General features: G+C 53.7%; 1 protein-coding gene across 1 annotated transcript in view; it reads left to right on the top strand.

Moving 5' to 3' along the window:
* Nucleotides 1–13247, top strand: part of HYDIN (HYDIN axonemal central pair apparatus protein) — a 154942-nt gene that overhangs the window by 115192 nt on the left and 26503 nt on the right. Inside the window, exons 39-54 of the mRNA XM_076349217.1 lie at nt 537–710; nt 1891–2099; nt 2567–2719; nt 3025–3208; nt 3695–3836; nt 5075–5240; nt 6003–6662; nt 7159–7371; nt 7798–8000; nt 8184–8366; nt 8614–8733; nt 10067–10226; nt 10332–10504; nt 10955–11153; nt 12106–12205; nt 12757–12856. Of these exons, the coding sequence (XP_076205332.1) occupies nt 537–710; nt 1891–2099; nt 2567–2719; nt 3025–3208; nt 3695–3836; nt 5075–5240; nt 6003–6662; nt 7159–7371; nt 7798–8000; nt 8184–8366; nt 8614–8733; nt 10067–10226; nt 10332–10504; nt 10955–11153; nt 12106–12205; nt 12757–12856 (3139 nt within the window). The remainder of the gene's footprint in view (nt 1–536; nt 711–1890; nt 2100–2566; nt 2720–3024; nt 3209–3694; nt 3837–5074; nt 5241–6002; nt 6663–7158; nt 7372–7797; nt 8001–8183; nt 8367–8613; nt 8734–10066; nt 10227–10331; nt 10505–10954; nt 11154–12105; nt 12206–12756; nt 12857–13247) is intronic.

The raw sequence follows: 13247 nt of genomic DNA, 5'->3' as shown, positions 1-13247 counted from the left end.
AAGCCACAGCTCTGCTGGTACATGAAACAATCCCAGGCCTTCGCCTAGCTGGTACAAATGGCATGGCTCATCTTGTGTCCATACAGCTAGGCTCTCATTCCCCCAAAGAGTGGCCGTGTCCCCGTTGCCTTGTGGGACCACACTGCCTAGTGTCCACGTTGCCTTGTGGGCGCAGTCCCTAGCCCATACTGACCCCCAAACCGTGCCCAGACGTTGCCTGAGACAGCGCTGAGCAGCACAGGCTAGCAAATGGTCTGAATGGTGGTGGGACAGGGCTCGAAACCCTGGCCCAGGGTTGAAGTCACCACAAGGGTCGAAGTCCTCAGCTGAACATGAAGTGGAGGTGATCCACCTGGCTCTAGAGGACAACACTTCTAACCATGCTCAAACTGCCTCCCTCATGGTTTCCCCTAAAGCGGCACTTTGCTTTCTGACCGTCCTTGAAACTTTGAAATCCTGTTCGGGGGATTTCCAGAGCCTGTCCCTGAAAATGCCTCACATGCAAGTGTCACCAAGCAGTCTTCCTCTCTCTCAAGGCAAGACGTTGGCAGCGGTTGCCCTGTCCAAATACTACGGTGCTGCCTGCTTGTCCATCGACGCCGTGGTGACAGAAGCCATCTCGGACAGGAGCAGCTTGGCAGGGCTCCGCGCCCGGGAGCTGTGCATCAGGGCTGCCATCGAGCAGAGCCACAAGGAGACAGAGGATGCTGGTAAGGAGGAACGCTGAACCCAGAGCAGCGCTTCAGAAACCCACCACGACCATCCAGTTCTGCTTGCTCCAGAGAAGTTTGACAGCCCTTGGATCTCTTAGGGAACATGGGTGCAGCATGTAGAAATGCAAAGCCATTTCATAAAGCATCTCTGGTTATTAAAAAAAAAAAAATTAAAAATCTCTGTTTTAAGGGCTCAGACAGCGGCACTTTTACTGCCCCTGGGCTTCTGGGCACATGTTCCTTTTCCTAGGAGCGGTGAAGCACACCTGTATCTTTCTCAGAGTTTTTTATATTTCCTCAAAGCTGAATCCAGCTTGCTCCTCACGGCCATCAGGCAGAACTGCTGCCCACTTTAACAAGGAAAAAGCCCTCTGAAGTGGCTCATTAAGCACTAGACAACTGACTTTGAGTGTGGCTTCACAAACATGAGAGGAAGGGAAGAATAACCTCCCCGGGGGAGTTTCAGATGAGAGACGCACTGCAGATGAGCTCCTTTGTCCGGAGATATTCCTATACACGCTGTCAGGTCACGCAGCTCGTGCATGTTGTGCTGTTCTCCACGTGAGACCGGAGACTTTTAGGAAACTTTATTGGGCAGCTGGTGCCCCGAGCTCTGCAGGGTGAGGCCGGACCCTGGCTCTGGTGGGGGAAGTTTTGCATCGCTCGGCTTTGAAGCTGGTTGGGTTGGGAGCTGGTGGGGGGAAGAAGGGCCTGGGTCCTGGGTGGGGTTATCCCACACGGAGGATTTAGCTCCAGTGGAGATGGGTGATGCAGCTGGGGCAGGGCTGCATGTTACAGTCTCCATGTGAAAATGCAGGATGGGTGCAAGATACGGAGACAATGGTCCTGGAGGACGAATCCTTGGCTTGATCCATAGGGGAGCTACTGTGCAAACAGTGTCACCCGCGTGCACATTTGTTAGGAGGGACACAGGGCTGTGCATTAAAAACTCTCTGGCTTTAAAATCCGGTATCAGATGGTGTGCTTTATCATGCTAATAAGAGAAGCAGGGAAGGAGCTGCTTCTGGAGAGCAGTGCTGCTAGCGCCCGGCAGGCTGGGGGACGAGTGCTGTGTCCCTACCAGGGCGCAGGGCTGTGCCCATTGGGGTGGAAGGTGCCTGCTTGCTCCCCGCAGCGCCCGTCACCAGCCCTGCTGAGCCGTCTGTCCCCTCCGCAGGTCAAAACGCAGAGGTCTCCCTCAGCCTGCAGTTCAGCTCCGAGGCCAAGCACAGCCCAGACGTGAGCCAGTCCAGCTCCGGGGACAAAGTCAGCCTGCAGTCCGTCAGTTCCCGAGGTCGGGCGAGCGCCGCAGCGGGCAAGAGGAAGACGGATAGCCACGCATCCCAATCCCAGAAACAGCATCTAACAGATCCGGCAGGCTCCCAGGTGAAGCATGATCTGCACTGGTTAACGCCTGGGACCTTTCTGTTGCCTTTGAGAAGTGAAGGGGCTGCTTACAGTGGAGGCTCCGTGTCACCCAGAGCCTGGTGCAGGGGTATATAGCGCAGAGAGCCAGCTGGGCAGGCTGGGCATGGCTCGGGCTGGGAACGAGAAACCCTGTGCTCTGGCAGAAAAAACTCTGCTGGGTCTTAACGGTTTGTTGGCAAAGTGCAGTCCTGGCTAACGTGGCTGCAGGCAGTGGGCAAAGCTGCGGGATGCTGTGCCGGGGGCTTGCAAGCTTGGGTCTCTGCTGGCCAAGGGATGTGCCCTCCAGGGTTGTCCCCAGGAGCTGCTGGCCTCCGGTTTTGTTCTAGTCTCCCGCTAGTGAGAAACCCCAGCTCCAAGCCCAGCAGTTGGAATTGTTCGGGAGTTTCCGAAGTGTTTTATTTTTCTTGTGGTGCTCAATGTTGCAGGGCTCATCCAGTTCTCATCTCATCCCTCCGCTTCCCTGCATTCCTGCGCAGCGATGGCTGAGCGTCAGTGGCAGCACAGCGGGAGAGCTGGGCTTTATGAGCTGTGTGCTGCCCGAGGACTTGCTGGTGGCCATCCTCTGTGAAAGGCTGCAGGTACGTGTGGTGGGGGCAAATGATACGTTCCTGCTACAGAGAGACAGGCAGCGAGGTACAATTCGGAGAGGAGGAGGTCTATATCTGCTGTTGGAGGAGTCCTAGGCTGCGTGCAGGGATCCTTGGGTGAAGCTGCAGATGCCGTAAGTTGGCAGAGTGCAGGGAAGGATCAGAGCCGAGTTGCCTGTGTTGCTGCACTTGGAACAGCGGTGGCTGGTGTCCTTTGACATTTGGGTTTACTGACTAGCTGAGAGCCCAGTGCGTGCGATAGCTGACTTTCTCTTCCTTTTCAACTTTATTCGCAGTTGAGTGACTGCTACCAGGGAGTGGTGTTTGATGGCCTGGAGACCCTCTTTGCACGCAACACGGCGTCTGCTCTCCTCTGCCTGCTCAAAGCTGTCAGAAATCGGCCTTATATCTATTTTGTGAACCTGTTCCAGGATTATGCTTCTTTGAAAGCCAGGGAGACAGCCGCAAAAGAGCAGGAAGGTAAGATTCATCATCTCTGTACCTCTCAAATCTTCTCTCTCAAGCCCTCAGCCTTATCCACGTGTATCTGGGTTACCAGCAGAGCTTGTAAGAAATATTTTTGTTAATCCTTCCACCTTCTGCCTCAGTGTAGTCAGCACTCAGCTCGCGGTTGCTTAAAATACAGCAGAGCTGAGGCTGTAAGGCTTACCTTAGTCTCCAACGTGAAAGCTTGGGCACAAGTGCAAGCTGTTGTGGCTCAATAACTAACCATCGGCTAGCTGTCCACAGCGCTGGTGCATGTGAGCCGGGCAAGGCATGGGAACTTGCTGACCGCCGAGAGTTTAGGGGATTATCTGAATTTTGGAGCAGGGATATGGGCTCCCCAGTATCTCCTGGCAGGATGACAAGCTGGGTCGGGGCAGAGTTGTGAATCCTCGCAGCTCACCCAGAACGGCAAGCTCTGCTTGCAGTCGCTAATGGTTTCTCCTCTGGTCTGTGCTGAAGGACGGGAGCAGGAAGAAGCTGCCAGGAGGGAGAGAGCACGTCTCTGGGAGATGGATGAGGAAGAGTATGATGCCCTCACTGAGGAGCAGAAAGCTCAGTTTAATAACAATATACGACAAGTCCAGCGTGAGAGGAAGAAGAGGTCTGTAAGCCTTCCATGGGTAACTCCCCAGGACAGTGTCCCTGAAGGGTTTCCCTGCTCCAGAGACCGGGGTTGAGCTCAGAGGGGTTACAGAGCAAAGGCCAAAAGTGTCTATTACAAGCGGCCCAAGGATGGCCAGTTCCACCTCCCTGGTTCCCAAGGGAGGAAGGACCTTCTTCTGGCGAGATGCAGGGAGCTGGGCTCTGTGCTCGCCTTGCCGCTGCACTTAGAAGTGTCTCCAAGTTATTTTGATTCTCATTTTCGTCATCTCCCTTCTTCACCAAACCAGAGGGGTTGTGGCGTGGATTGGTGTGAGGCGCAGCTGTGCTGGCTTGGTTTAGATACCAGTCCTGCTGTAGGTGAAGTCCCTGCAATGCTGATCTCCCAGGGTTTTCCTTACTTGAGTGACCCCAGCCATAAAAGCTGGTGTCTCTTAGGCTCACCTTCAGCTGCAGCAGCAGCGGGTGAGCCTGGGAGAAGCTCTGATCCAGCAAAGCAGCCGTGTTCAGGAGGATGCATAGGATAAGTGTAAGCCTGTATTAATCCCTGCCTGAAACTGGGTGGGGGGGACCTGCTTAAAGCGAGTGTGCGTTTCGGCACTTCTTTCAGCCCAGGCTGAAGTTTGTTTCCCTGGGAGGAGGTCACTAGGGCTGCTTCAAATCATGATTTCCAGGACAGACAGCACAAGTTTCCCATGGTTTGCGACTGGGTTCCAGCAGGAAACCTGGTTGTTTAGAGCCTGTTCTGCAGGAGGGGAGTTACTGCAGCCTTTGCTTTCTGATTGATATGATTATTCTCGCTAAGGAGCAGGCTATGCCCAGGGAGAAGAAGGGCTGGATAAGCCAAGTAAGTATTGGTGCAGGGATAAGTAGGTGTTAGTGATTTATGAGCTGGTTTACACTGGGAAATCAAGAGAGGGCTTCAGGCACAAGTGTGGAGAGATGGTGGCTCGGTCTTCGGCAGCGTGCTGGAGGTGTCCAGGTGGACCTTATTGGAGAAGCAGCACAATTGAGACCTTATGACAGCAAAGCCTAGATTTGGCTGGCCCTGGAGGTCCCCTCCCACCTTTCCTTAGTTTGGATGTTCCCAGCCTCCCCAGGTTGAGGGAAGTCTATGGAGTTGGTCTGACAGTTCTAACTGGCCTCAGGGTCAATGAAGCGCAGGACCAGCTGGGATTGCAGCGAGCTCCAATTTCTGGCGGTGACTCTCAGGGATGTTTTCTGTTTGGCTTGCTGAAGGGAGATGGAGCAGCTGGCTCGAGAGCTTGAGGAAAAGCACCGGCGGGAGCTAGAACGCTTGAAGGAGGAAGAAGAGCTGAAGAAGAAGTCTAAGCGGGGGAAGAGAGAGCTTGGAAAAGACAAAGATAATGCTTCAGGGAAGAAAAGCCAGCCTGGAGTCAGGCAGGTGGGTGGCTGTGTTTATAGAGATGAGTAAAAGCCCTGGGGACCTTCCTGCTGAGTTGTACCATTCCCCGAGAAGCCAGCAGCCACACACAGTGCTGGGGATGAGTACCTGGCCGTGAGTAACATGTGGGGCTGTGCTGGGAGACAGCAGCTGGTGTTGGATCATGCTGCTGCTTCACCAGAGATGTTTTCCCATGGGTTTGTAGGAGAGCTGCTCTTCTAGGATCATGCTGCCTTTGAGTCATGGCTTCACATAACCCCATACATTCACTGTGAAGCCCTAGATAGTTTCAGTCCAGTGTTTCTCCCCGCTTTGCGTGTGACTTACACCTCTGAGCCATGATCCGTCTGGGCTGTGGTGTCTTTTCCTACACGTCTGGCAGGAGATACCACCAGGCCTTAGGTATTCATTAGCAACCAGACTTCCCAAAGAGTCAGCCAGCCATGGGGATGCTCAACACGCCAGAAACGAGCCCAGAGGACTGCCCAGGAGTAAGAAGGTGTCTTAAGTTCCCTGTTTGGTTTGGGAAGCTGTTCTGTTTCTCAGCTGGTTTGTGGGTCTCCTCATCAGTCTGGCACCGGGGAGTTTGGTTTCAGTTGAGCTAAACTGGGCACCAGCTGCGTTCTGAATTGGGATTTGTAGAGTACCTAGCACAGGTCTCAGATGAGGCTCGGGGTGCTATTGCAAAGATCATCGCTGTCCTACAGCATTTGAGTTGGTGCCTTGAACCGCTCACTGCTTTTTCCTGCTCCTTCTGCCCAGAACACGAACACATCCACCAGCAACACCAACGTGTCCACCAGCAACCGGTCGGATGTCACCGAGGGGGTAGACAAGAAGGGATCTGTAAAGGAGCACCCAGACTCTGTTGCAGGTGACAAGGAAGATAAGAAAAAGCAGAGCAGGGTTGCCCTGACGGATGCCTGCCCGGCGGTGGTTGTGCAACCCGCAGAGCCAGAAAAGGAGGAAACCAAAAACGAGGCCCAGAGTGACAGCGAGAAGAACTTGGCCCTGAGGTTTAAGATCTACGAGGCATCGCAGAAGGATGTCGCGCATATTTTGTCATCCTGGGACAGGTTTCAGGGTATCCTGCTCTCCCCTCTGAACCAAGAGGAGGTGTGGCACCAAGCAGAAGACCAGCGCCAGCATTTATCCAGCCGCAGGAGCCGGAAGGACAGAGAGAAGGAGCGTCAGGAGAGGCTGGAGAAGGAGCGTGCAGAGAAAGAACGCCTGGAGAAGGAGCGGCTGGAAAAACTGAAGGCTCTTGAGGACTCCAAGTTATCTCGGCTGGAAGGGGAAGGTGCAGAAGGGTCAGCCAGAGGCCAGGATGTCGGGGTGCCCTGCTTGGACATCCAGGTGCTGAGCTCAGAAGATGTGACTAGGAAGATTCTGGAGAGCGGCAAGCTGCCAGCGGCAGAGCAGGTAAAGCCCCGCGAGGCTCAGATGCTGAACCTGCCATGACGCGGGCCCTGGTGCAGTGTGTCCCGCCAGGTGACAATGGCACAGAGCCTTGTCCAGGCCACTGATGATGACCCACAACAGCTCTGCAGCAGCCACGTGGCTGGGGAGGTTCTCAGCATCCCTCAGATGGGTGGAAGGAGGGAGAGCTCTCTGTTCAAGCATCCTGTCCGTTCAGAGAGTTTCCCAGTCTGGAAATCATTAAAAATGGTCCCAGGGCAGGGCAGCTCACGGTCATTGTTTCCTTCAGCTGAGTCACTCAAGGGAGAGGTTTCTCTCTAGGTCCCGCTTGTAGGTCCTGGCACTGCTCTGGAGCCTGCCCACCCCACTGGGCATAAAAACCCACTGCACTCCATAGAAATAAAAAAAAAACCCATTGCCAAAAGCTCAGTGCCTGTAAGGAAGGAGTGTGAGGATGAAGGTGACAGGAGTATAAACGGGGTTTTCTCTTACGCTTTAGATCCTGGATGGCCTGGGACTGGGTCCCTCAGGGCCTCCCATTCCCCCTACCGCTTTTTACTCTGTGATCCGCTACCCAGAGAAGCGGATGGCCCCTGCAGCAGGAGAAGCCCTCAAGCACTTCGTCTTTGTTGTGCCAGAAGGTGCCACTGCAGAAGATGAAAAGAAGGATACCGAAAGTCTCATGGATGCCCCCGTCGTGTCCGCAGTGAAGGTGCCAGGGCAGGGGCCAGGCCGGATGGGGGCACGGGGGGGGAGGATGGAAAGGATCACTGTGGAAGGGCAGTGAAGACGTGACGGGCTCTGGTGTCTGCAGGCATCTTTTTTTGTCTGTCCAAAAGAGAGAGCTCTGCTTGAGACATAGGGCGGTTCTGTAAGACAAAAAAAATCACCTAAAGCCCTCAACTTCCCTTGAAGAGAGGCTCCTGGGTGAGGAGGGGTCCTGGGCGAGGAGAGGTGTCGTAGGCAAAACTCCAATAAGGAAGACCCAGTTCCTGGGCAAATATGAAACCGGTAGATGCTGGTTACTTATTTATTCTTTCTCCTGTTTGTTATCAGACCCGCAGCTTTCTTTCCAGGATGGGGATGTCTCAGGGCAGGGCTCACCTCTCCCCCTTTTCTCTCTCCCCTTGGTGCGAAGATGTCAGAGCAGCAGGTCACCCCAACCAGGGGCCGGTCGAGGAAGGAGAAAGCCACGGGCAGCCAGGAGGCTGCGAGGGAGAAGCGGAGCTCCGGCCGGGGCAGGATAGGTCTCCAGGGGCCGGGCACGGGAGCACCCACACGTCCCCCCAAGGTGGACCAAAGTGGCACGGACAGGGTCCCATCCCCAAGGAGATCCGTCAGGTGAGCTGTGAGGGATGAGGTGATCCCTCTGCTTCATGGCCATCTCGCCAAACGAGGTGCATCATCCCCAGCTCTGCATGCACCCTCTGCTGGCACCTCCATGGGATGGCGAGTGTCCACGACCCTCCTCCTTGTCTCGTTTGCTCGTTAGCAATGTCTGAAGACCTCCTCTTTAATTGCCAGGCTGAGCAGCTGCCGGTGGATAGTACCTGCCCGTGGCGAGGTGGAACTGAAGGTCCACTTCAGCTCCACGGTGCTGGGCCAGTTTGATCAGACGCTGCATTTTGAGGTCCTGGGGACAAACCGTCTGTACCAGCTGCACTGCAGGGGCACCTGCCTGTATCCCACCATCAGCCAGGACCCACGGTAAGGCCGGCCCATGGGAGCCTCCCACACTACCTCCCCCTAAACTCAGAACCAGGGCTGTCCCTTGTACCCTGTGACCTTCTGGCTTGGGCAGGGCGTGCTGCCTGAGCAGCCCAGCATCTTTTCCTGTGCTTGGAGTTGGGAAGCAGTACTGGTACCTCAGCCACCAATAAGGGTTACGGCTTTCTGACCAGGTTTTCCGCTTGGAGCATCTCACAGCGCCTCATTTCCCATTTTCTCTCCCCAGGCTGGTGTTTCCTCACCAGAGGAAGAGCAAGGCGGATGATGACATCATCTCCAAGCAGTATGTCATGAACACGGGTGTATTCCACTTTGGACCCCTGTTGTGTGGGAAGTCAAGAGACTGGTACGTGCTCCCCGCCCCAAGTGAGCATCCTGATGTGCTGCCTGCTCAGAGTGAGGTGTTGGGATGAGATCTCCAGGGCCTCGTGCTTTCATGGGCGTGCTTGGAGACACGCTGTCCCAGTGGCACAATTCAGGGCAGGCCCAGGCAGAGACCTGGGAGATACACAGGTTTGAAGGGCCACGGACGTGTGAACTTGAGGAGGTAACAGGCACATAAGTCTTGGAGGAGCTGGGGAGAGAGAGAGATGATCTTCCTACCCGGTGGGTGCCGCGGTGGCCACATGCTGCTTCCAGCCTGAAGGTGACTTGGGGCAACTTGTGTCCCCGCTCCACATCTCAGCTTCACCACCGATGAGATGGTGCTTTTTTGAAGTGCTTTAAGCTCTACGGGTAGACTGAACGAGCAATTATTCTGCTGATGGTTTTATAAACCATTCATTAATCTGTAATATTAGTAAGATTTGACCTGCCAATGTGTGTGTTGGGAGGGAACCTGCAGAGGAATAAAAATGGGGTTTACGTTTTCCTGATCCTCACTGCTGGATAAAGCCTGCCTAAAAAAGTTGTCATTGTAGCTGCTGGCATATTTCTATTTTTAACATTGCGCTTTTTTTTTTTTTTTTTAGTGTTAGAAATGAAGTTCTTGTCTTCATGGGAGCTCTAGAGAGCTAGTGGTATTTTGACAACCCAAGGAAATTAAAGCAGTTTAAAAAACAAAAGAGGATCTTTAGCCAGGCTGATGAATGGTCTCAGGTGTCTGTTTGCTTTTTTAACCCTTTAACTCCAAATTCTGTTCCACAGCTGAGAGAAGGGACATTTGTTAAATTTAGCATTCCTCTTGGGAATTAATCCTTTCTATTTCCTTCCCTGAGACTTGGAGCTAACCCATGAAATACATGGCAATCTCATGACTTTTTTGAAAGGGATAAGCTAAACTATTTTTAAAACCTCTTTTCAAAAGCATTTTTTTTATACCCTGCAGGGAAGGAAACCCAACAAAGAAGGGGGAAGAACCCTTGTGCCCAGTGTACTTTTATTTTTCCAGGCACCTTTGAATTTATATTTTGTAAAACGCTCTATATTTAAGTGGCCTGTGCGTCGTCACGCTTCTGAGATGGAGGCACCAGGTACAGGGACAGACATCAAAGTAGCGCAAGGATGAACACACATGCCATGCAACGTGCCCCTGAAAGAGATCTTTTTCTTAGCCTGCTTGTTAGACCGGGGTCTTCCAGTGCAGCCTCCCGCTGCCAGGGCACAGTGCTTTCCTCGATGTGTGATAAAGACGACGGTCCCGGGGTCTCCTCCGCAGCCTTTTCCCCTTTTGTGGACAGGTACAAGGCGCTGCACTATCCCAGCAACTACGAGAAGATAACCATCCTCAACGTCACCCCCTTGGAAGCAGAGGTGCATTTCTCCTTTGAGCGCGATCTCAAAGCGGACACGTTCCTTTTAGACCCTCCCAGCATGAGGCTGAAACCTAACGAGAAGCAGGTAGGAGACGGGCAGGTAGGGCAGGCACCAGTAGAAGCGCCCAGGAGCCATTCCTCCTGCTCACCCAATGCTCTTCCGTATTTCTTTTTGTGGGAACGGCGCTAGGAGCTGAGCATTTGGGCGTACCCCACTTCAGCTGGCCTCGTGGAAGACAAGCTCGTCTGCTGCATTCAGGAGAACCCAGAGCCGGTGGTCTTCCGCCTGTGCTGCCAGGGGGTGCAGGTGGAGCTGGGGGTCAGCCCCAAGCAGGTGCATTTCGACAAGCTGCTTCTGCACAGGTCAGCCGGGGATGAGAGCTGTCAGCAAGTTCCCCTTCTGCTTCTCTTGCTGGCTGTGTGACCTCTCAGATTGGAGGTTGGGCTAGCATCCCTCTTTCTCCCAGCGATTCCCAGTCTCTTGCTCGCCATTCCTCGCTGGCTTCGATATCCTGTAACAGCCACGAGCTCCATAGCCCCCCAGCAATGCTGTGCGACGGGCATCTCGATGCATTTGTATCTCATCTGCTCGTTCAGAGAGCAGTCCAGTTGCTCCTCCTTATCTCCCTTCTGTTGGATACACTTCTAACACCAAGCTCTCCCCCAAGGACCTCACCTCTCAGTCTTGTGACACAGAGAAAACGTTTAACTATGGCTTCATATGCGTGGATAGGGCTGCTCCAAGTTGCATTCAGTTGCAAGGCTAGCATGACCGCCGAGCAACCGGTGCTGAGTGTCTTCCTGTCTCTACAGGAGGGACAGCAAGACCCTGGTCCTGCGAAACAGCACCCCACTGCCCGTGGTGTGGCGGCTCAGTGGGCTGGAAAACCTCGGCGAGGACTTCTCCGTGTCGCAAGATAAGGGCATCGTTGGTCCCCGCACAGAGTTTGGCGTGCATCTATATTTCAAGGCTACGAAGGCTCTCAGCATTAAGAAGACGATCCGACTAGAGGTGAGGGGGACTGTGCCCTCCCCGGCAGAGCAGGGCAGAGTGATCAGCCCTGTGCTCTTAGGGACGGAGACTGTGCTTGAAGGGTACCCTGCAAAGAGGGCAAAAGGATGAGCCTTCATGAGACTCCTTTCTACCCGCATTGCCGGGGGGCCGTGCCCTTAGCAGCAAGGGACTCTCGCTGAAGGGTAATGTTTTGGAAACTAAGTGACTGCCAGGGTGCTCTTGTAGCTGAGCTTCATGGGGCAAGTATATTGTGGAGTCAGGGAGAGGTGTACCTGACAGACACAAGGGTGCTACGACCCCAACTTCTGCTGCCTCAAACCGGGTTCACCAGAAGACGCGGTGCATCCCTGAGCATCCACGTCACCCCAGATAACCAGCCGCTGCCTCCGCGGGGCTTACACCTGGGTTATGAGGCTGCGTCTTGAGCCCGTACTACAACTGCCTTGCTGCTGTGGGTGGTTGAATGCTGTTGCTCGGTTGTCCGGACTTCGGCGTGCTCCCTGCACCCATCCTGGAGCCTGCCTGGGGCTCTTAACACAGAGCAACAAGCTCTCGCCCTGGGATTTTGCTCCCCGTGGTTTAGGGGCTGCATTTCAGTGAGGGTGCTGGGTGATTTAAGAGGAGAGGCTTGATTGTCAATGCCACCTGCTCTGGGACAGCTCACACTTCTTGTGGTTGCTTTTACTTCACTGTGCCTCCCAGGGTGCTTTAGCAGCAGCGTTCCCTGCTGTAGGAGTGAAGAGCTGGGCTGATAGGGTTTCTTACTGCAGCAGAATCCCGCTGGGTCAGCCCGTGAGATGAACAGGTTAGGAAAGCTTGGGAGTCACAAATGCTTGGCAAGCAGGGGAGGTCATGGTGGAAGCAGCTGGCAGAGACAAGGACTTGTATGTTGCCTACCAAAGGAATTTAGGAGAATGGCCTGAGCAGTGGTTGTTTCTCACCGCCTCAGGTTTCAGATGCAGAAAACGTCCTGGGGATTGTTCAGATTGAAAATATCCAAATCCTTGCAGAGGCCTACGATGTTGCTCTGAGCATCAGCATTTCTAAAGGTCAGTGGATGACCCCAAAACAAAGTAGCCTGGTGCATTGCATTGCCTTGGCAGATGGACAACCAAAGCGGGTGGGGTGGGGTGGGGTGGGATAGCATGCAAGCATGGCACAGGTAATTAAAGCACATATCCTGCAAGCTGCATGGAGTGAAGCACTGTCAGGGCACAGGCAGCCTTGAGTCTCTCGCCTCTGAAATTTGAAGTGTGCAACTTCATGTGCAGATTGGTTTGGAGGCTTTGAAACAACAGCGATGTGAGCAAGCAGTTGGCAACTCCTGCAGGCTCAGCATGGCACATGGAGTTGTTGGATCTGTGCTTGGAAGCAAGGAGATGGGAACCGAGCTCCTTAGCTGCTAAGCCCTGCAGATACTCTCCAAGTAAGAAGAGAAAGGGCAGCGAAGTAGCTAGAGAAAACTTCCAAGAAGGGAAACCTGCTGAGAAGGGTTGCGTGCCGCCTGAGAACTCCAAATATGTATCTTATCACCTGGTGTAGTCTACAGCAGCTCACAAATATTCACCATTTCTTACCTCGCTCTGTGGGTTTTCTGCAGGTACCGATGGCAGCGTGGATTTTGGAATCCTTAAGGTCCTGGATGATGCGAAGCAAGTGCTGACTCTGAAGAACAAAGGGAAGTACGAGATTGTGTACAGGTGGGTCCAGCTGCCTGGTCTGTGAATGCATGGTGCCACCATCTGCCCAGGCCTGCATTCTCCTTCTGTCCATGACTAGAACCCGTTCCCATGCCGGCTACCTCACAGTTCGGGTAAATACAAAACCTGGGCTCTCTAATGTCAAATATTTTAACAGAGAGTCCAGCTACACACCAGCAGTTCTTGACAGCTCAGCAGGAACCAGAAGGAGAGACCCTGAAACTTAAACCCCTCACTGCTGAGATTCATTTTCTTCCTTTGAGGGTCAGCTCATTTCTCTTTGAGACTCTTTAAAGGAGAGAATGAAAAAAAAAATCTGTGTCGAAGTAAGGTTACAGCACTCCTGATTGTCTGCACTCTGTGTCAAGATCTGGGGTTCCCCAAGCGGAGC

Source organism: Aptenodytes patagonicus, chromosome 11 (assembly GCF_965638725.1).
Source record: "Aptenodytes patagonicus chromosome 11, bAptPat1.pri.cur, whole genome shotgun sequence".
NCBI classification, from domain to species: domain Eukaryota; kingdom Metazoa; phylum Chordata; class Aves; order Sphenisciformes; family Spheniscidae; genus Aptenodytes; species Aptenodytes patagonicus.
The sequence above is the reverse complement of the archived record's forward strand: the minus strand, read 5'-3'. Positions and strand labels throughout refer to the sequence as shown.